General features: G+C 42.5%; 1 protein-coding gene across 1 annotated transcript in view; it reads right to left on the minus strand.

The window, feature by feature from the left end:
* The window catches only part of LOC311223751 (uncharacterized protein), a gene marked incomplete at both ends in the record, with an annotated part of 318,597 nt that overhangs the window by 69,775 nt on the left and 226,430 nt on the right, over window positions 1-22,392 (minus strand). The window contains 11 exon segments of the mRNA XM_084308521.1: window positions 540-612; window positions 7,005-7,198; window positions 7,772-7,906; window positions 8,343-8,516; window positions 11,724-11,924; window positions 13,527-13,646; window positions 14,314-14,463; window positions 16,235-16,429; window positions 17,584-17,745; window positions 18,926-19,060; window positions 19,730-19,844. Of these exon segments, the coding sequence (XP_084164647.1) occupies window positions 540-612; window positions 7,005-7,198; window positions 7,772-7,906; window positions 8,343-8,516; window positions 11,724-11,924; window positions 13,527-13,646; window positions 14,314-14,463; window positions 16,235-16,429; window positions 17,584-17,745; window positions 18,926-19,060; window positions 19,730-19,844 (1,654 nt within the window).

Raw genomic sequence — 22,392 nt, forward strand, 5'->3', positions numbered from 1 at the left:
AGATAGATAGATAGATAGATAGATAGATAGATAGATAGATAGATAGATAGATAGATAGATAGATAGATAGATAGATAGATAGATAGATAGATAGATAGATAGATAGATAGATAGATAGATAGATAGATAGATAGAGATCTTTATTGATAATGAAACATATATACAAGTATACATATAAGGCTCACCATTATCAAAAGGATAAAAACACAATAAAGCTTACAGCTTATTTCCATTGCGGTCCTTCATATTTCTGTGAGTAAAATGTACTGGTGAGTGTCTGCCTGGATGTGTGTAGGTGTATGAGAGTATGAGTGCATGATACAACATGCACTTGTTCGAGCCTGTGGGTAAAGTGAGGGTGTGAAAAACATAGGGAGATAAAATACAGTAAAAAAATAATCAGATACAATAAAAAACAATTAATACAAATAAAAATAAATAATACAAATAAAAAATATACCACTAAAAACCTATTAAAAAACGTTATCCATAAATAAATAAAAACAACTAAGATAAATCCCCCGATGGCAAACACTCACCTTATGGAGCGTTCGATGGACCACAGGGAAGTCAGCCTGCAGCACAGCCCAGTCCAGCTCAATGTGTCTGAGCCTGGTGTGAAGGGAGCAGGACTCTGGGTTCGCAGCCTGGGAGAACGAGGCTGGTTCTGGTTCATCCTCCGGGTCGTTCTCTGCTTGAAGGAGCTGCATCAGCTGGGTGGCTGTACTGACCACCGAGGTCTTCAGGTCACACTGGACCTCCAACTCTTTGGCAAACTCCTAAAAGATAATAAATAAATTAAATGTTTATATATATATAAATAATACATAAATATATTTTATATATATATATATATATATATATATATATATATATATAAATAATATATAAATATCTTTTTATATTATATATATTGGGGTGGTCCTGCGTGAGGGGTACATTTTCAAATTAATTCGTTTTAAGCTCCAACCCGGAATTCGTTTAAAATAGTCAGGACACTCTTCTGGTGAATTTGATTCAAATTCCAACAACATACAACAACCCTCTCCCTCATCAACCTTGAAGTTTAGCCTCAGTTGCAGTGGCTCGCCTGCTGATGTCATTGTTGGGACTTGCGGTGTGCCGCTTACAGATTTGATTTGATTCTGGAGCCATCTAGTGGCGAAGTTCAGATATATATAAGGTGGATGTCCAAAGCCATCTACGCACTTAACCTCTTAAGCCCTAGACATATTTTCTGGAATGTATTCCCAGTGTCAGAAATATTGTGTCTGTTACTATGCTTGAGAAAATTGTAATGAACCAAAGGAGAATATAAATTATTATTATTATTATCGTTGACGGTGAATAACACCATGCTAACAACATTGACCAAAAGTGAAAATGCCACTGAGCTCATTCAGCAGCTTCTTGAGATCAAGTGTACTACAAATCTAAGCAAGTGAATAAAGGGCAGATGGTTTACAGGGTTTTTTGTAGATACAGTACTGAATTTTGCCATCCGGACACGTGCAATTTGAAATATGAATATAGAACTTAGAATATCAGGCCTATAAATTACCTTATTATGGCCAAGTCATACATAATATTATGGATCAAGCCAAATCTCCTCTTTCCAATGGCAGATTGGAAATGTCTCCTATTATAGTCTCAAAGTGAATTTACCATAAATTGGAAGAAGTGGTCACGGCTCCGCTCAGGATCCAACTCCCGATTGGCCGTGACGGCGAGCGGACTCCACCGGTCAATCCGCCCTCTAGCCCCGCCCATCCACTCAGTCAGCGCTGCAGAGTCATGGGCGAACCTGTAGGAGGAGACATTTTACAACCTCTCCTTCTTTTCCCCTCTTTCTTCTCTACACTTCTTCTTACGGGTGTCTCTGTCTTCTCCTAGTTGTTCTCTTCAGTCCCTATTAAGGACGCGGCTACATCGACCCGCTGTCCGTTGGCGTCTGTTCTTAGTTCTTTTTCAAGGAGTAGTGTCAATTTGTCGAACGGGGGCCGGTGACGTGTCCGTTTTGACGGACGGAAAAGTCGGGAGAGAACGAACTTTCGGAAACTGACGGATACGCGTCACAGTCCGTTAGCACAGCTGTTGTTTTCACAAGCGTCAAATGTTGTTGTTTTTACAGCTCAAAACTTACCTTTTTAAATGAATTATTATCTTTATTTGATTGTCTTATCTTTCTTTCTTTCTATTATCTTTACTTAAATATTTTATTATAATTTCTATCATTATTTTATGTCGTTTTTTATCATTTTATTTGTCTTATTTTACTGTTATTTCGTTTTTTCTTATTGTTTACTGTCTAACTTTGCTATTATTATTATTTTAACTATTTTACTTTTCAGTCTTTATTATTATTTTATTTGTAAAAAATTAAAATCTGATGTTATTGTCTTACTGTTACTGTCTTATTTTGCAATTTTTACTATCTTATCTAATTGTTTTATTAACATTTTTATCACTTTAATGTTTTTTTGTTCATCGTTTTGTAATTTTTTTTTGTGTAAAGCACTTTGAGCTGCAACCTGTATGAAAGGTGATATATAAATAAACGTATTATTACATTATGTCCGGTTCAAACTTGAAAAACAAACCCAGAGGATGGTAACATTTAATACCTCCCATCTGTTTCCTCTCCATTTTGCAACGGATCGATGTAGCCGTGGCCCTAAGCAGTTACTGGCGATTAGGAGACTATTTTGGTGCAAAGGAGCAGCGGAACCCTGTATTCCAACCAACTAGGACTGAGAAGCGCTACAAAACCTCTGCTTTCCTCAGAGTGCAGACCTCTGCCCAAAGCCTAATGGCCAAGAGGATACGATCCTCTCTACGGGATACCGCAAATGGATCCATCATCAGCTCTATTCTATTTTCAATCTTTCAAAATGTTCTTATGTACCCCAGTTGCTATTGCATGTAAATATTTGTGTTTTATTACACGTATGTACATACTTACCAACGGTTTCGCCTGTTTTATTGCAACACTACTATCACCGACATCTAAGGAGGGAGTGCCTGTGGTGCTTTTTTCCTATTGCTAGGTTTTTAGTGAGTTTTTCCTTACCTTCGCGTGGGGTATGTCTGGGAGTGTTGCATTTATTTATTTGACATTTTATTTTGGATTTCATGGTGTCTTTTGTTTTGTTCTTGATTTATTGTGATGTTTCTTCTTGACTTGTTTAACACATTCCCGGCCAAGCACGGACATGTCCATGTTTCGGATCCAACGTTGATGGCCAACCACGGACATGTCCGTGGCAAGGTTGTTTTGGCTTTTATTCCATTGTAATATCCTACTCAATGTCACCGAGCGGCACTGCATTTACCCTACTCTTGGAATTCGGAAAAGTGCATTACCGGCCAGATCCTCGTAGGGGCGCTGTCTCGATAATGCAGTGTTCCCTGTGGCAGAACGGTGTTTGGGCGTAGAGTCAGTGGCCAATCGGATCGCAGAAGGCGAACACAGAACTGGAAATGTATTGGGGAAAGAATAGACGCGTCCGGCCCATGGGGACATTAACGTGTGTTGTCGGGCCTTACAAATAAATTTGATTTGATTTTGATTTGATCTCCCTAATTCATAGTGCTTCTATGTAGACCCCGTTGCCAGGGGAACAGCTCGGGCCCAGGTTTGTCTCAGCTATTGTATTAGTGAACACTGCAACAGGAAGTACACCTGGGGGCCTTCCTTTGTTTCAGCGCAGAAGAAGAAACAGGAGCATAGCTGTCAGGCAAAAAACACGTTACTGCCAAGAGCCAATAATCTTTTTAGCAAGTGAAAAAAAAAGAGTTCCAATCTCCTTATCGTCAGGCAATTTCTTTTTTACGTCGTCGTTCCAAAAACGTTCACAGGCCACGCATTTGTTCAAACTGGCCAATCAGCATCTGTTACTAGGCAGAGTCTACTTATATACTGATCGGGTCTGTAGCCCAGAATAATAACAGGAAGCACCTTCAGACTGAATGACGCAGTGAAACCAGCCAAGCCTTCCTCTGCGTGAGTCACTTCCAGCCTCTTACCTGCTCCATCATCTCCGGTTTATTTCAGAGGCGTTGCAGTCGCCTCATCATCAACAACAACAACAACAACAACAACAACAACAACAACAACAACCCCCACCACCCCAATAACAGCCTGTTTCAGCTGCAGAGGTCAGGCAGACGCCTGCGAACCCCAGCTACTAGGACAGAGAGGCTTAGGCTCAGCTTCTTCCCCCAGGCCATCAGAGTCTTGAACAATGAACATTGAGTACCACAGAACACTGAACTATCCACACATAAGCACACATGAGCACACACACGACACGCACGCTGTGCACGCTCACACACTAGCAGCCACTTTAACACTTTAACATGAGCGGGCACACACTCATGCCGCACACACCCACACTTATTGCCAAAAGGAAAGGCCACTTTAAATTAGTATTAGCAACAGTAACAGTGTATTGCACTACCAAAGCTACCTAGCATGTCCTATATGCTCTGTAAATAACTATGTACAAATACCGAGATGTCACACCATGTTACCTGTTACCTGTTATTGCACAATGTTTTTTGTATTGGATTCTATTATATGTTGTACCACTGTATTGCACATCGTTGCGGGCAAGACCACCCGCATTTTATTGTATACTCGTATGCCGTGACAAATAAAACTCTTGACTTGACTTGACAACATTAAAAACAGTGATTAACTCATTGACCGCCGGGGATTAGCCTTATCCTGTGGTATTGCCACGCTGTAACGATGGGAGTTAGTCACCTTGTTTGTAGAGCTAAATCTATATTCTATATAGCCATGGATACAATACTATAGTCATTTGACATTGAGTTTCTTCCGGTCAAGATGCAAAAAAGAGATAATTTTTCCATCCATACACTCCCGTGTTATACCGTGGTGAATATAAGTATGGTTTTAGAGCGGTCTAGGGTAATTCATGAAATGCTTAGTTATGGCAGTAGGCCTATACGTCGATTCCATTGTAGACGTTGCCGTTTCTTGCCTGGACCCGTTACTGTTCCGGAATCAAATCTACATCATAGGTATTATGTTCCATCATGAATGCATGAAAGGGGGGCGGGGGGGTAGTTTCTGATGATTTGATTGTCGGTAACGGCATTCGTATTCAACACTAAAAACGCTTATCAGCCGATCGGTACAAAAGCCTTGCAGGATCAAGCTAAAATTTAAGTCAAATCGTCCTTACCTGCGACCGGGAGTATTCCAAAAACAATATTCCAATTTTTTTATCGCCATCTGGTACATCCAATGTCCATTTGCTCGACGGCATAATCCAGCATAACATATGGATCTGCATATTTGACGGGCTTCAATGTAACCGGCAGAACCGTTCGTCTTGCCCGACAAGGAAAAATGTAACCCGAAACCCTTGGCCATCCCACAGCCCAGGATACAATGTTAGAAAGGGTGCTCGATACCGCCGTCTAGCGTGATGCGGCCGGTATTGCACATAGGCATTCTCAATGTGATTCCCAATGTTAACCCCCGAGTCAGTGGGCCTGTAATGAATAGATATATTGAATAAAAGAAATAACGATCAAATAACGAGTATATTCGTTGTTGGCGTTCAACGATTGGCGGCCAATAACAAGTATAATCGTTGTTGGCAGTGAATGAGTTAAACAACAAACTAATTATGGCTTATTCACTGGCTGAAGGAATGAATCCCAGTGGAACACACTGTGGCGGCTTCAGGCGGGTAAATAATTTTTTTAATTTTTTTACTAATTAACCTCTTAAGCCCTAGCCATATTTTCAGAAAATTCACCTAAATATACATACCTAAGTAAATTAAAGATTGCTCCACTTCTACAAGGTCCATTAGCATGTTATTGGTATCTAGGGACATCTATGGACACTAGGGAATGTATTCCCAGTGTCAGGAATATTCCCAGTGTCAGGAATATTGTGTCGGTTAGGTTTGAGTAAATTGTAATGAACCAAAGGAAAATATCAATTTCTTTTTACCCCTTTTTTTCTTTTTCTTTTCATCTTTGATGGTGAATAACACCATGCTAACATTGACCAGACATGATACATTTCCACTGAGCTCATTCAGCACCTTCTTGATATCAAGTGTACAAAAATATAAGCAAATGAATAAAGGGCAGATGATTTACAGGGTTTTTTGTAGATACAGTACTGCATTTTGCCATCTGAACACAACTTGGAATATGAATATAGGATATAGAATATCAGGCCTATAAATGACCTTATTGAATGAGAATGGAATCACGCAATAGGTTGAGTGGGGTGACGATCGAAAAATGTAACTTTCCAACAATGTATTGGTTGATTGGCGAAAACGCAGCTCGGAGCCGACAGACGAGAGCAAAGTGCTGCGACGTGCGGGCAAGTGCGTGACGGCCCATATTCGGGCCATCCGATCATTAAGAGGTTAATTTATGATTAATTGATTTATAGTTGAGACACGCTGACATGCTGATGCTCTAGTCTAGTCAAGTGGGACATCTAGTGGCTCAATGTTGTCTATAGCACCATCTAGTGGCTCAATGTTGTCTATAGCACCTTTAAGGACCAATTTGCTTTTGATCTTCCATTCTTCTTCTTCTTCAGTGAAGTTTAACGACAGTCAACATCCGTAATCGTTGCATTACCGCCATCTACTGGACCTCTCATCTACTGCACCTCTTCTTTATTCATACAGTTATATAGGTACTGTATATCTCCCTAATCCTGTGTTTCTCTAGTATACCTAACAAAACAAAACAAGAACAAAAACACAAAAAACTTCCTCGGCGTGGGGTTTTGATTGATTGATTGTTTGAAAACGTTATTAACAGATTGCAGACCAGCGAAAGACTTTCGTCTTGTTTACATCAGGGTCCCCCATTTTCAATTCATAATGACATTTATGACATACATGACAACATACAGATATACAGATATATATCATGACATTTATGACATACATGACATACAGGTATATAGTACTGGGTCACTTCCTGTCTCTCACCTGCTCCACAATCTCCCGCTTCTCTCCGAGGCGACGCGGTCGCGCTCCAGCTTCTGCCGAAGGGCGTTCCAGCGAGCTTCCAGCCCACGGGAGGCCACGCCCACTCCTCTACAGCCGGCCCCCTGGAGCCGTAGCCCCTCCTCCACGGTGTGTCTGACCCGCCCCCTGCTCTCCTCCAGAACTCCCTTCACTCTCTACCGGGAGACAGAAGACTCGGGGGTCAGTCGTCCCTTCAGCGCGTTTTCTGCACTTCATGGCACATGAGACATATCATAATAATATACACAAAAGCACACAAAAACACTACACACAGTACAAATACACACATACACACAACTCATATTATCACACACACACCTTGCCCACACACACACACACACACACACCCACCCACCCACCCACCCACCCACCCACCCACCCAATCCTCTCTAAATGAAGAACTCGTTTCCCAAATTGAGAACATCACCGGGAGCCGTGAACAAGCCGCTCCGTCTCTCAGACGAGAGAGAAGAGAAATACATTAAATAAAGTCACATTGAGGTCGAGGGTCCGGGCTCTGATTAACTTCCATCAGAGTCAGAGAACACACTGTGCTGCTCGGAAGCAACATCATCGGCTTGGTTTGATTGAGCCAATTAGGCCTCAGGTATGGGGGCGTGGGGAGGGGAGGGGGCGGAGTGGAACCCCCGTCACTCTGGAAAGAACAATTTACCCAGCGTGTACAAAACATGTGTACAAAAAAGAAATTGTATAAAAAGATAAATCACCTGGTAAACAGAACGTCTCTCTGTTGCGTTTTCCTCAGAATCCTCCTCATCCAGGTGCGCCCTGGGAAACGTAGTCTCTGTGTCGGTCAGCAGGGCCTCCAGCCAGGTCGTGTTCTCCTCCCACCGTGTCCACGTCTGAGAGTGTTCCATTACATCATCATCATCATCATCATCATCGCAGTAGGCAAACAACATGTGATTGTAAGTAGATAACATGTGATTATCATTAAAGGACAAGGTGGCCTATGAGCTGTGTGTCAACCACAGACACACACAAACACATACCTATCTATCTATCTATCTATCTATCTATCTATCTATCTATCTATCTATCCGTCCGTCCGTCCGTCCGTCCGTCCGTCCGTCCGTCCGTCCGTCCATCTATCTATCTATCTATCTATCTATCTATCTATCTATCTATCTATCTATCTATCTATCTATCCACCAACCTACCTACCTACCTACCTACCTACCTACCTACCGACCTACCTACCTACCTACCTACCTCCCTATCTATCTATATAATAGCCCCTTACACATTGCACACGGGTCTAACCAAGCACACAGTTACCTGTAAGGTTGCTTGAGTCCTAATGCCTTGCTCAATGGCCTGCTGTAGCAGTAGGGTCACCTTCTCCTGCAGGTCCGTCAATACCCCTTCCCACCTCTGGGGGGTGCTCTCTGGGATCCTCTGGCCCAGGTACTGCAGGGTCTGCAGGTGGCTGCCCAGGAACTGGAAAAACTTCTAACAAGTAAAGAGGTTTAAAGAACATCATCAATATATATATCTCCTTAACTCATTCCCCGCCAATAACGAGTATACTCGTTATTAGATCGTTTGATCTTTTTCCTTTGATCCCCGCTCTACACACTCGGCCAGAGCTCTCTGAATCACTGTGGCACAGCTACATACGTTGGAATTGCAATGCCGATCGAATCTCACCAGATGGCAGTATCGCCTACATTTTGAACTCAGAAAGAAATGGATCAGGACAGACAATGAATTAACTGGACTATCAAGACTCGCTCTGACGGGGAGGAGCTCTTGCAAACCAATCGCAAACAGATCTGCTCGCCTCAAAACCTATACTGTCCCATAAACACGTGTAATTACATATAAACTAGTAATCGCGATCGCCAATGGGATCATTGGAATTATTATACCCCCCCTTGATAATTTTGTGAAGACACATGTGTAGGCCTATATGGTATAAACCTTTGATTTGGGAGTATTTGGGGTTTCATGGGATCAACCAGAACGGTTTGGGTTTATTGCATATAACACGTTTTATCTCGCAAACTATGGGAAAAGACTGAATTATCTAGGAAATGGGCGATGTTTAGCGTGTAATAAACTACAAACTACAGTGTGTAGAAACAAACTATTTTTTCCATGTTGGACTACAAGTAGTGTCTGCCAAATGAGCCACACCATTGTCTCCACAGCTATAATACAGAACACACACACATCTCTGCAAACATCGTAAAACACCGCGAAAGTGACCATTTTAATCTGGCCTGGAGCGGTAGAGATACGGAAAGCGTATGGCGATGAATGAGTTAATCCTGTGTCTCTCTTACCTAATGAAACCAAAGAAAACAAATAAAAATAAAAAGCCACAACCCACTAAGGCAAAGAGGACTGAGAGGCTGGGATATCCTCTCTCTTAGTATTTCATCTAGTTGTTGTGCTGAGAATAATTTCAGTTATTTTCTAGCTGCTTACTTGTATTTTCGGACTCTTCTTAGCTTACTTCCTGGTGCAGTTACCAACCATGGCGATAAATGCCAATAAATACACTCCTCTTCCCCTCTTCCAGACTGCACCCTGTCCTCCACCTTCTTAACTGCCTCAGCATAATGACACTTCAATTACCCTGATTTTGTTTAGCTCCATTTCCTGAACTTTCCTCGGACATCCAAGAGACCGTTCACACATTTAACCAGTTCTTCCCACGACTATGAACCGCATGGCCCCCGGCTGCACCTCACACGCCTCGGCACATGTCTCCTACACACTGAAGTCACATGTCCATCAGGGGCGGAGCTAGGGGGTGGCTACCTGGGCTCAAGCCCCGGATGTATTCTGAAAAGCCCCGAATCTATTTTAAAAAAAATAAAAATTTTTTTTTTTTTTTTTTTTTTTTTTACAATTCATCATTGTTACATGAAAATATGTTTGCACCAGATTTAGCAGAAGCTAATTTCCATCTGTGGTCTATCCAGCTGCTAACTGTATTTGAGTGAGTTAAGTCTTGGTGTTATGGTAGACTCAGACCTAAGCTTTAAATCACAATCAACAAGTTGACAAAAACTTAATTCTTCCACCTTAGAAACATAGCTAAAGTACGGCCATTTATAAATCAAAAGGACGCTGAAAACCAGATCCATGCCTTTATCTCAAGCCAACTCGACTACTGTAATGCACTCCTTACCGGCCTCCCGAAAAAATACGATGATAACTATTTTATTGCAATGCACTATTGCATTATTTTGTTCTATTTGACTAACTATTTTATTGCACTGCACTATTTTACTTTGTATCAGTGAATCATAGACGCCTGGCCATAAGAGCATTCGGAGCATCTCTGCTCTCCCACTATTGAACTTGGGGGAGCAAAGGTATGATCTTGCTCCACCACTTTTTGATTATATGAAAAATATGATATATCCCCCCCCAATATATAAATCTAACCATAACGTTATGGTTAACTGAGTTTTATAGTGAAAAGAGCAGCTTTATTGGTCAAGATTGAAGGCTCTATATTGCAGGAAATTGCACGTACAGGTTCATTAAATTCAAAAAAAATCTGTCGTGGAGGGGGTTGTGCCGGACCCCCTCCAAACCACCCCTTGCCTGCCCAAAAACTAAAAAAAAAAAAAAAAAAAAAAAAAGGGGGGGGCCCATCTGGGCTAAGCCCCGGATCTCCTACAATCCTAAATCCGCCCCTGATGTCCATATGTTCGGCACGTTCTGCCTTGCAGTGGAAGCGGCACAAAGGGGTCTTACTGGGGAATGTGAACTCCTCATTCTGCGCTCGTATCTCTCTCGGTAATGCATCCCGTTCGAAACTCGGCAACACTGACAAGGCTCTGCTCTCTCTGTCTCATTGTTGTATTGTGCCAGACGTCTTCACTTCACAAACAACCCTCCAGAGGCCTTTAACGTCTCAACGTCCCGTTCGACTGGCACAGGACCAATAACACCTTTCAATGGGGCTTTTTTCCCCTCAAGGCAAAAACCTGAACGTGATGCTTTCCTAGCCTCGTCACTTTCAACGCCCGACTCTGTCAACACAAAAGACACATTATGATCAGCCCACTGCTTGGAATCCTTGTTTCCTTCACCCTCTCTACTTTACCCTGCAGCCACTCCTGTGCTTCAACTGAATGTCCTAAAACATCGTCTGAGTTGCCAATTGGCGGCATGGGTGCAGTGGTTAACACTGTCGCCTCACAGCAAGAAGATCCTGGGTTCAATTCCCACTTGGGGACAGGTTGCCAGGTACCCAGGTGGGGTATCTCCGGGGCCTTTCTCCCCATGCTCACAAGGGTTTCCCTTCGGGAAAAAGAGATAAGCCCAATGGAAAAACAAGTGGAACAGAAAAAAAAAAAAAACGTTGTTCGAGGTATTACATCCAAAATAGTTTTATTTAAATGTAGGGTTCTTACGTCTCTGAAAATGTAAACGCAACATTAATTAATATGGACTGTATTGATCTATTTATGACATGAACGATACGGGATTACGGGGTTAATGGATTCATCATTTAAAATGTTTTAAAATGTTGCAGGTCCAAAATGAATGTTGTTGTTTACATGTTGCAGGCATGTATCCCCTCCCTACTTTTCCCCACGTGGAACGCTTGGATAAATTACATGCTGGTGCTCTAGTGCGACATCTAGTGGCTGAATGTCATCTATAGCAGCTTTAAGTCCTGTACACACTGACCGTGTGGTTGCTGAGGTGCTGCTGGAGTTGCTCCCTGCCATGGAGCTCCATGCCAGGTCGCTGCGAGAGGCGCTGTGACCCCACCGTGACCATCTCCTCCAGGCTGCAGACCAGCCTCTCGTACTGCTGCTGGAGTGCCATGCTGGTCCTCAGCTCCTCATGCCTGGAGCGTGCACCGGTCAGCTGGCTCTCCAGCACCCCCTGGAGACGGGACAGGAAACAGCGGAATGAGCCTTTTTTTTTATTTATGTTTTTTACACAAGTACAGTACCCATACACAAATAATGTTCACCTTTACTCATTCTGCGCCAATCACGAGAAAAGTCGGGTTTTAATCGTTATTTCTTTTATTAGCTATATCCATACATTTTTCATCCATCCAGCCTGATGTTATCATTGGGAATGGGTCTGCGCTCGCAAAAGGGCAAATATCGCCGGTATTGCACTCCATTAGAAATGATGTAGTTTCTGGGCCGATCTGAGCTGTGCGGGCCGGGCGGGGTTTAAAACCCTGTAACACCCTCAGCTGCAATATGACAACATCACCTTTAGCTAGTTAAAAAAAAGTCTTGTACATTTCTTTTTCTTTTTTTTAACACATTTACATAGTCAATGGGTCGTGTTGTTCAGCCTCACAATGCTATTGGATAGTAAATCTGTTTATAGGTCCCACCCTCTGGCCTCCAAAGTCACACAACTGCCAAGTCTCCATGCAAGCAACACCTCTCTGTTTTATACTCTATATACTCTTTTATACTATACTCATATTCAAAACGGTATAAAACGGAAATGTACGGATGAAAAAACAATCACTTTTTTCCATGTTGACCAGAAGCAACTCACTGACAATCGACGGTGTTATTCGACCCATAGCTATAAGATATATTTTAAGCACTCGCAAATTTCGCAGTCTCCCCATTGATTAAAGCGATGGCGTTCTAGCCAGAAGGTAGACAGCGACCCCTGGCGCTGAAAGGGTTAAGAAAAGGAAAAAGATAATAATAAAAAAATATATAATAATAAAGATTCACATAAAAAAAATACGAGGAAAAAACACTCCTGTCGACTGTCTCTGTATCATCAGCATACAGTGGATTTAAACTGTACCAACACATATCTGCTTTGATGTGTAGCACTTTTCTACTTTACCTCTGGCCTCTGTCCCCTCAGGTACGCTGAGAGGTTGAATGTTACTGTTACTTCATAAAACATTTTGGTTGTATGGTAGTCTACTGACAACTTGTACAGTATGTGTATTGTGCTTTGTTATGTATATGTGTTGACATAATGGAGAAGACGGTACGCTAATTTCCCCAAAAATGTTGGCGTGTTCTTTTAAGCTTAATTTACACTCCGGAAGCAGATGACCTGTGTATAATGTGAACCCTAAGGGCTTGTGTCCACCAGGGACGTTTTATGAGTTGTCAGCCCCTTTCTGTCATTAATTTCTATGCTGGAGAAGCGACAGGCGCGCTCCTCTTCCCAGAGCCGCACTTCGTGTTTTATGAGCTCTCGGCGGCAGCGTTTTTGGTCGGAGCGCTCCCAGCTCATAAAGTTGAAACTAGTTCAACTTTTTGGAAAGGAGCGCGCTCATCAAGGTAACTCATCGAGGAAGGGGCGGAGCCGCGGCTGGCGCGAGCCTCAGAAAAACGCTCAGACCTTTTTTTTTTTTTTTTTTTTTTTTTTTTAAGCGGTCCGCCTTGAAAAAAACATCCCTGGTGGACACATAGCCTAAGATGACCAGAGGAGACTATAGAATAGATAGAATACCTACTGATCTGCACTGGATCGAGCCCATCCTACCTGTAGCTGCGTGGCCTGGTGGACGAGAGCCACGGGGAGCTGCTGTCCATCAGTCTCCCTCAGCAGAGAAGACACCTGAGCGGCCTGCTGCTGGAGAGACTCCTGGTCCTGCCCCGCAATCTGGACGGACACACACACACACACACACACACACACACACACACACACACACACACACACACACACACACACACACACACACACACACACACACACACACACACACACACACACACACACACACACACACACACACACACACACACACACACACACACACACACACACACACACACACACACACACACACACACACACACACACACACATTATTATATGTATATTGTATATTCCTCTTTTTTTATTACTTTTTTTTATACTGTATGAAGCACACTCTCAGGGGCTCATACAGAACCAAGCATTTCACCGTAAAGTACGTGTATTTTATTGTGACAATTAATAAACAAACTTGAAACTTGAAACACCCACGCACACATCCACCTCTACGGTTTACTGGGGAAATAGTTTACTAACAATTAATGTGTTTTTTTTGTTTCTTTGTTAGTTTGTTTCTTTTTTCCTCATTTCATCACATCTAATTCTATTATCAGACGTTAAGTTATCCTTATGCTTCACAATTATGGTAGGTTTTGTAGATGGCTTCAATATTCTAAAGGCCTGTTGTAGTGGAACGGTGCCAGTGGGTCCATCGTCCATATGTGCTGAGGTTGCCTTTTACAATCACTATTTACTAAATTGATTGGTTTGTAATAATCAAACACGTTACCTGTAGCTGCTGGTTAATGTCCCGGGTCCCGTTAGCTCCGTTAGCTCCGTTAGCTCCGTTAGCTTCGTTAGCTTCGTTAGCTTCATTAGTCACTCGGTGGACGGCCACCTTGTTAGAACTGAGGGCTACATGCAACTCTTGTAAGAGTTTCTGTTGGATTAGACGAACAGTGGTTTTAGAAATTATCCTTAGAACAAAAGGTGAACCACAGCAACAGGAAAAAGTTATTTTGGATGAATTGTAAAAACAAGAAAACAATGCAGTTGTTCTTATTAATGGATGGACCTTTCGAGTGTATTCTGGTTGAGGTGGATGTAATATTCATAATGTATATGGAGGTGTAGTGGTTACTTCCTGGTCTATAGGGAGGTGTAGTGGTTACTTCCTGGTCTATAGGGAGGTGTAGTGGTTACTTCCTGGTCTATAGGGAGGTGTAGTGGTTACTTCCTGGTCTATAGGAAGGTGTAGTGGTTACTTCCTGGTCTATAGGGAGGTGTAGTGGTTACTTCCTGGTCTATAGGAAGGTGTAGTGGTTACTTCCTGGTCTATAGGGAGGTGTAGTGGTTACTTCCTGGTCTATAGGGAGGTGTAGTGGTTACGCCATTGTTGTTTCCGGCAGGTCCACCTCGCTTGAAATTGCAATGTATTTCCACATTTCTAAATCGTCTCGTTTAAAACAAATAAAGCATGACCATTGTGGCATGGTGTACCTTTCTGTGTGTATTCATCCACAATCTATAGCTCAACATGAAACAGTTAGCAATTAATCGTAAAATAATTACGTATCATTTTATTTCAAACAAAAATGCTTAAACAATAATGTTAGTGATAGAAGGGAACTCATTTTGTGCAAAAATGGAAAGCTTGCCAATGTTCATGAGGCAGACTTATTACAATAGCCGATAATACATTTTCCCAATGATAAATCCATATACAGGTGGACAAGGTGATACTGGTGACATTATCAAGATACTGAAATAAAGGGGTAGATAGGTCCATTCACAACTGAGACCTTGATGAAGGCTATGGCTGAAACGGTTGGTCAATGAGTGTGTCACTCAATCAGATGCTGTGGCCTTCTCCTCTTTGTTGGCTAGACGCCTTATTTTGCTTAACTGGAAGTCAGCCATTCCTCCATCACGTCATCGACGCTGGGTCGAAGATGTGATGGCACACCTAAAACTTGAGAGACTTAAATACTCCACCAGGGGCTCAGCCTCTACCCAGAAATGTTTCCAAGTTTGGCAGCCATTTTTAGATTATTTTAATCTAAAATCCCCGGCTGAGGATGCTTAGGCATAAGACGGTGATTTATTAGATAGGCAATTTCTGTATGGCAAGTGACAACCTGTATAAGAACGATGCAATTTTCTTTCATTATTATTATTACTTTTCTTTTTCTCTTTTTGTCTACTGTATTTTTCCTTTATTTTAGGTATTGTGTGGTCATATGTAGTCATGTATTGTAAGTAGGGATGCTCGATATTGGCTTTTTTACAGATACCGATATACAGATATTGTCCAACTCTTAATTTCCGATACCGATATCAACCGATACTGATATATGCAGGGTCCCCCCCCCCCCAAAAAACGGAATAATTTCAGGTAATTAACATTACATATGTCTTGTTGTGGAATTAACATAACATTATGCATACTTTTGACAATAAATAAAATCAGAATTTGTTCTTACTTGCTTGCCTGGGTAAATAAAGGTTATAGAAATGTTAAAAAAAAATTAAAATAAAAATCTTGAAAACAGATACCGATATTTTCCGATATCACATTTTAATGCCAATATCGGCCGATAATATCGGACATCCCTAATTGTAAGTATGTGTATGTATGTATGTATATAATGTTGTTTTTTAACAATAAAAACAATTTAAACGATGAGTGTGTCACTGGATCTCCTCCTCACCTGGTGCTGAGCGACCCGCTCCCGCCGGGCCTCCAGCTGCCTCTCTCTGCTGCTCAGGCCCGTCTGGACCACGGGCAGGACCCCGGCGAGGTGGCTCACACACCGCTGGGCCCACTCTGACCCCAGGACACGGCTGACCTCTGACCCCTGAGAGACCAGCTCGCCGCCCAGGGTGGTCAGCACCGACGACATACTCTGGTGAGGATCAACATCATCATCATCATCATCATCATCATCATCATCAGCATCATCATCATCATCATCATCATCATAGAGTTATGGTCAAGGAAGAACTTGGAAACTGTGAGTGAGTGAGTGAGTGAGTGAGTGAGTGAGTGAGTGAGTGAGTGAGTGAGTGAGCGAGAGAGCGAGCGAGCGAGCGAGCGAGTGAGCGAGTGAGTGAGTGAGCGAGCGAGTGAGTGAGTGAGGGGGTGAGTGAGTGAGTGAGGGGGTGAGTGAGTGAGTGAGTGAGTGAGTGAGTGAGTGAGTGAGTGAGCGAGCGAGTGAGTGAGCGAGTGAGCGAGCGAGCGAGCGAGTGAGCGAGTGAGTGGGTGAGTGAGTGAGGGGGTGAGTGAGTGAGTGAGTGAGTGAGTGAGTGAGTGAGTGAGTGAGTGAGTGAGTGAGTGAGTGGGTGGGTGGGTGGGTGAGTGAGTGAGTGAGTGAGTGAGTGAGTGAGTGAGTGAGTGAGTGAGTGAGTGAGTGAGTGAGTGAGTGAGTGAGTGAGCGAGCGAGCGAGTGAGTGAGTGAGTGAGCGAGCGAGTGAGCGAGTGAGGGGGTGAGTGAGTGAGGGGGTGAGTGAGTGAGTGAGTGAGTGAGTGAGTGAGTGAGTGAGTGAGTGAGTGAGTGAGTGAGTGAGTGAGTGAGTGAGCGAGCGAGCGAGCGAGAGTGAGTGAGTGAGTGAGTGAGCGAGCGAGCGAGCGAGCGAGTGAGTGAGTGAGTGAGTGAGTGAGTGAGTGAGAGTGAGTGAGCGAGCGAGCAACAAATTCATGGATAGATGGATGGATAAATGGGAATGATTGGGAATTAAACGTACAATATAAAAATACTTTGTCGACAGCCTATGTTCCTTTGGGAATTTAAAGGCCTAAGTAAGTAAGTATAAAAATACTACATGTATGTATGTATGTATGTATGTGTGTGTGTGTGTGTGTGTGTGTGTGTGTGTGTGTGTGTGTGTGTGTGTGTGTGTGTGTATGTATGTATGTATGTATGTATGTATGTATGTATGTATGTATGTATGTATGTATGTATGTATGTATGTATGTATGTATGTATGTATGTATGTATGTTTATTTAATTGATAATACCACACATGTTGTTCTAAGTGGAGTGTGCAGTAAGGCCTCTACCTGTATCTGCAGCAGCTGTAGCTGTGTGTCCTCATCATTCATGTTCCCGGGCGGCCACTGCACCAGGTCGTTGAGGGAGGAGAGGGACAGGGACACTCCGCACAGCACATCAAACAGACCCTCGTCCAGGCTCCGACGGGCCCCGTCCTCAGGGACGCCGGCCTGCAACGCAACAAGCTCACTTTACCATCTACAGATCAAACTCTGCAGGAACGGGTGGCGATCACATGGTTAAAGAATCGAGGATTGAGGCTTTAAAGGAACATTTTGAGAAATTAGCTTCCCGTCTTCTCCAGAGAGAGACGATAAGATAGATACCAGTTGCCTCTCTGTGCGTTCAGTAGAAAGCTATCTGGCTGCACGTTAGCCTAGCTTAGCACAATGAATGGAAGCGGACTTGATTGATTGATTGAAAAGTTTATTAACAGATTGCAGAATGGGTACAATACAGTACAGCTCAATACATACAATTGTTAAGGGGATGCAGACCAGAGAAAGACTTTTGTCTTGTTTACATCAGGGTCCCCCATTTTCAATTCATCATAACATATATGACATACATGACATACAGATAGACAGTACTGCTACATCTATACATTTATGACATATCAGATTTGCAAATACAGTACTGTTTGTGATACAAAAAGTGTCCAGAAAAAGAGTGTATATACATTTGGCATAGAAACTGTACATTGGAGGAGGTTGGGTGGGTGGGGTGGGGTTGGTGGGTGGGGGCTGTACATTGGAGGGGGGGGGGGGGTAGGGGGGGGGGGACACTGTACACTGTACATTGGAATACTGACAAAGCCATACTTGGTAATTTACTGTACAACTGGGTTAAGACATTTGTAGGGGCCAGTTTCGAATTGCAGTCTCCCGTAGGTGTTCTTTGAGAGTGTTTTTGAAGGTGGGTAGTGATTCACATTCCTTTACAGCTTTAGGTAGGGCGTTCCACATTGATGTGGCATAATTGCGAAACGTGTTTAGTCCCTTGTTTGAGCCGAATCTGGGTTTAACATGATTTGTGGAGCTCCCTCTGGTGTTGTGATCGTGGTATTCACTGACCTTTGGGAAGTATTTTGACATGTACATGGGTACCTTGGTCGCGTAGTGTAGTGCCGGTTAGCCTAGGCATTGTCCAACTTACACCTTTCCCGAAGGCTAACCGGCACTGTCCGCTTCCATTCATTGTGCTAAGCTAGGCTAACGTGCAGCCAGATAGCTTTCTACTGAACGCACAGAGAGGCAACTGGTATCTATCTTCTTGTCTCTCTCTGGAGAAGACGATACACTAATTTCCCAAAATGTTGGCGTGTTCCTTTAAAGGATGCGGCCTCCTCACCTGGTGGAGAAGCTCGGCAGCGGAGAGGCCCAGCGCTCTCAGGCGGCTGCAGTGAGTCTGGAGATCCTGCAGGGCGGCGGCATCGAGCACACTGTCCCCTGATCCCTCTCTCCATCTACCAGGTGAGTCTGTCACCTTTAGAGAGAGAGAGACACGGAGAGAGAGAGACACACACAGAGACAGAGAGAGAGACAGGGAGAGAGAGAGACACACACAGAGACAGAGAGAGAGACAGGGAGAGACACACACACAGAGAGAGAGACAGGGAGACAGAGAGACACACACACACACAGAGAGACACACATACACAGAGAGACACACACAGAGACAGATAGAGAGAGAGACACAAACACACACACACACACACACACACACACACACACACACACACACACACACACACACACACACACACACACACACACACACACACACACACACACACACACACACACACACACACACACACACACACACACACACACACACACACACACACACACACAAACAGACAGAGAGAGAGAGATGGGGACAGAGAGAGAGACACACACACACACAGACAGATAGAAAGAGAGAGAGATGGAGGAAAATAAAGTGGGAAAAGAAGAGAGAGAGAGAGGCAGAATAAAGAGAGGTGAGAGGTGATGTGATGGAGGCAGTGACTCACCAAGCCCTACAGGAGGTGCTATAGCACTCAGGAGACAAAAGAGTGTTACATCCTTGAAGTGATAATAAGGCATGGTCGTAAAAACAATGTGATAACGAGCCACTAGGGGCCGCTGTGTGGAGGGAGGCCCTCTGTACCTCCGAGGGCCCCCGCAGAGAGCTCTCCTCCAGGGCCTGCAGGCGGCTGTGAAGGTGGGTCCACTTCCTCCCGACAGCCTGCTCCCCGTCCACATCCGCCTCGGCAGGAGCAAGCCTGCAAGTTACAGGGAGAGTTCTGACGACGTGGAGACATTACACAAGCATCTATGAGGAGGAGGGATGTCCGATATTATCGGCCGATATTGGCATTAAAATGTAATATCGGAAATCATCGGTATCGGTTTTCAAAAAAACTAATATTTCAATTTTTTTTTTACATTTATTTAACCTTTATTTACCCAGGCAAGCAAGTAAGAACAAATTCTTATTTGATTTATTGTCAAAAGTATGCATAATGTTGTGTTAATTCCACGACAAGAGATATGTAATGTTAATTACCTGAAATTATTCAGTTTTGGGGGGGGGACGGGGGGGGACCCTGCATATATCGGTATCAGTATCGGAAACTAAGAGTTGGACAATATCGGTATATCGGTAAAAAAATTCCAATATCGAACATCCCTAATAAGGAGTGATTAGTAGCGTGGTCATTATACAAGCATCTATAAGCAGTGATTAGTACCATGGTCATTATACAAGCATCTATAAGGAGTGATTAGTAGCGTGGTCATTATACAAGCATCTATAAGGAGTGATTAGTAGCGTGGTCATTATACAAACATCTATAAGGAGTGATTAGTAGCGTGGTCATTATACATGCATCTATAAGGAGTGATTAGTAGCGTGGTCATTATACAAGCATCTATAAGGAGTGATTAGTAGTGTGGTCATTATACAAGCATCTATAAGGAGTGATTAGTAGCGTGGTCATTATACAAGCATCTATAAGGAGTGATTAGTAGCGTGGTCATTATACAAACATCTATAAGGAGTGATTAGTACCGTGGTCATTATACAAACATCTATAAGGAGTGATGATTAGTAGAGTGGTCATTATACAAGCATCTATAAGGAGTGATTAGTAGCGTGGTCATTATACAAACATCTATAAGGAGTGATTAGTAGCGTGGTCATTATACAAACATCTATAAGGAGTGATTAGTAGCGTGGTCATTATACAAACATCTATAAGGAGTGATTAGTAGCGTGGTCATTATACAAACATCTATAAGGAGTGATTAGTAGCGTGGTCATTATACAAGCATCTATAAGGAGTGATTAGTACCGTGGTCATTATACAAACATCTATAAGGAGTGATGATTAGTAGAGTGGTCATTATACAAGCATCTATAAGGAGTGATTAGTAGCCTGGTCATTATACAAGCATCTATAAGGAGTGATGATTAGTAGCGTGGTCATTATACAAGCATCTATAAGGAGTGATTAGTAGTGTGGTCATTATACAAGCATCTATAAGGAGTGATTAGTACCATGGTCATTATACAAGCATCTATAAGGAGTGATTAGTACCATGGTCATTATACAAGCATCTATAAGGAGTGATTAGTAGCGTGGTTATTATACAAACATCTATAAGCAGTGATTAGTAGCGTGGTCATTATACAAGCATCTATAAGGAGTGATTAGTAGCGTGGTCATTATACAAGCATCTATAAGGAGTGATTAGTAGCGTGGTCATTATACAAGCATCTATAAGCAGTGATTAGTAGCGTGGTCATTATACAAGCATCTATAAGCAGTGATTAGTAGCGTGGTCATTATACAAACATATATAAGGAGTGATTAGTAGCGTGGTCATTATACAAGCATCTATAAGCAGTGATTAGTAGCGTGGTCATTATACAAACATCTATAAGGAGTGATTAGTAGCGTGGTTATTATACAAGCATCTATAAGCAGTGATTAGTAGCGTGGTCATTATACAAGCATCTATAAGGAGTGATTAGTAGTGTGGTCATTATACAAGCATCTATAAGCAGTGATTAGTAGCGTGGTCATTATACAAACATCTATAAGCAGTGATTAGTAGCGTCGTCATTATACAAGCATCTATAAGCAGTGATTAGTACCATGGTCATTATACAAGCATCTATAAGGAGTGATTAGTACCATGGTCATTATACAAGCATCTATAAGGAGTGATTAGTAGCGTGGTCATTATACAAGCATCTATAAGGAGTGATTAGTAGCGTGGTCATTATACAAGCATCTATAAATAAGCAGTGATTAGTAGCGTGGTCATTATACAAGCATCTATAAGGAGTGATTAGTAGCGTGGTCATTATACAAACATCTATAAGCAGTGATTAGTACCGTGGTCATTATACAAACATCTATAAGCAGTGATTAGTAGCGTGGTCATTATACAAGCATCTATAAGCAGTGATTAGTAGCGTGGTCATTATACAAACATCTATAAGGAGTGATTAGTAGCGTGGTCATTATACAAGCATCTATAAGCAGTGATTAGTAGCGTGGTCATTATACAAGCATCTATAAGGAGTGATTAGTAGCGTGGTCATTATACAAACATCTATAAGGAGTGATTAGTAGCGTGGTCATTATACAAACATCTATAAGCAGTGATTAGTAACGTGGTCATTATACAAACATCTATAAGGAGTGATTAGTAGCGTGGTCATTATACAAACATCTATAAGCAGTGATTAGTAGCGTGGTTATTATACAAACATCTATAAGCAGTGATTAGTAGCGTGGTCATTATACAAACATCTATAAG

The sequence above is a fragment of the Notolepis coatsorum genome (assembly GCF_963971535.1).
Source record: "Notolepis coatsorum genome assembly, chromosome: 2".
Taxonomy (NCBI): Eukaryota; Metazoa; Chordata; class Actinopteri; order Aulopiformes; family Paralepididae; genus Notolepis; species Notolepis coatsorum.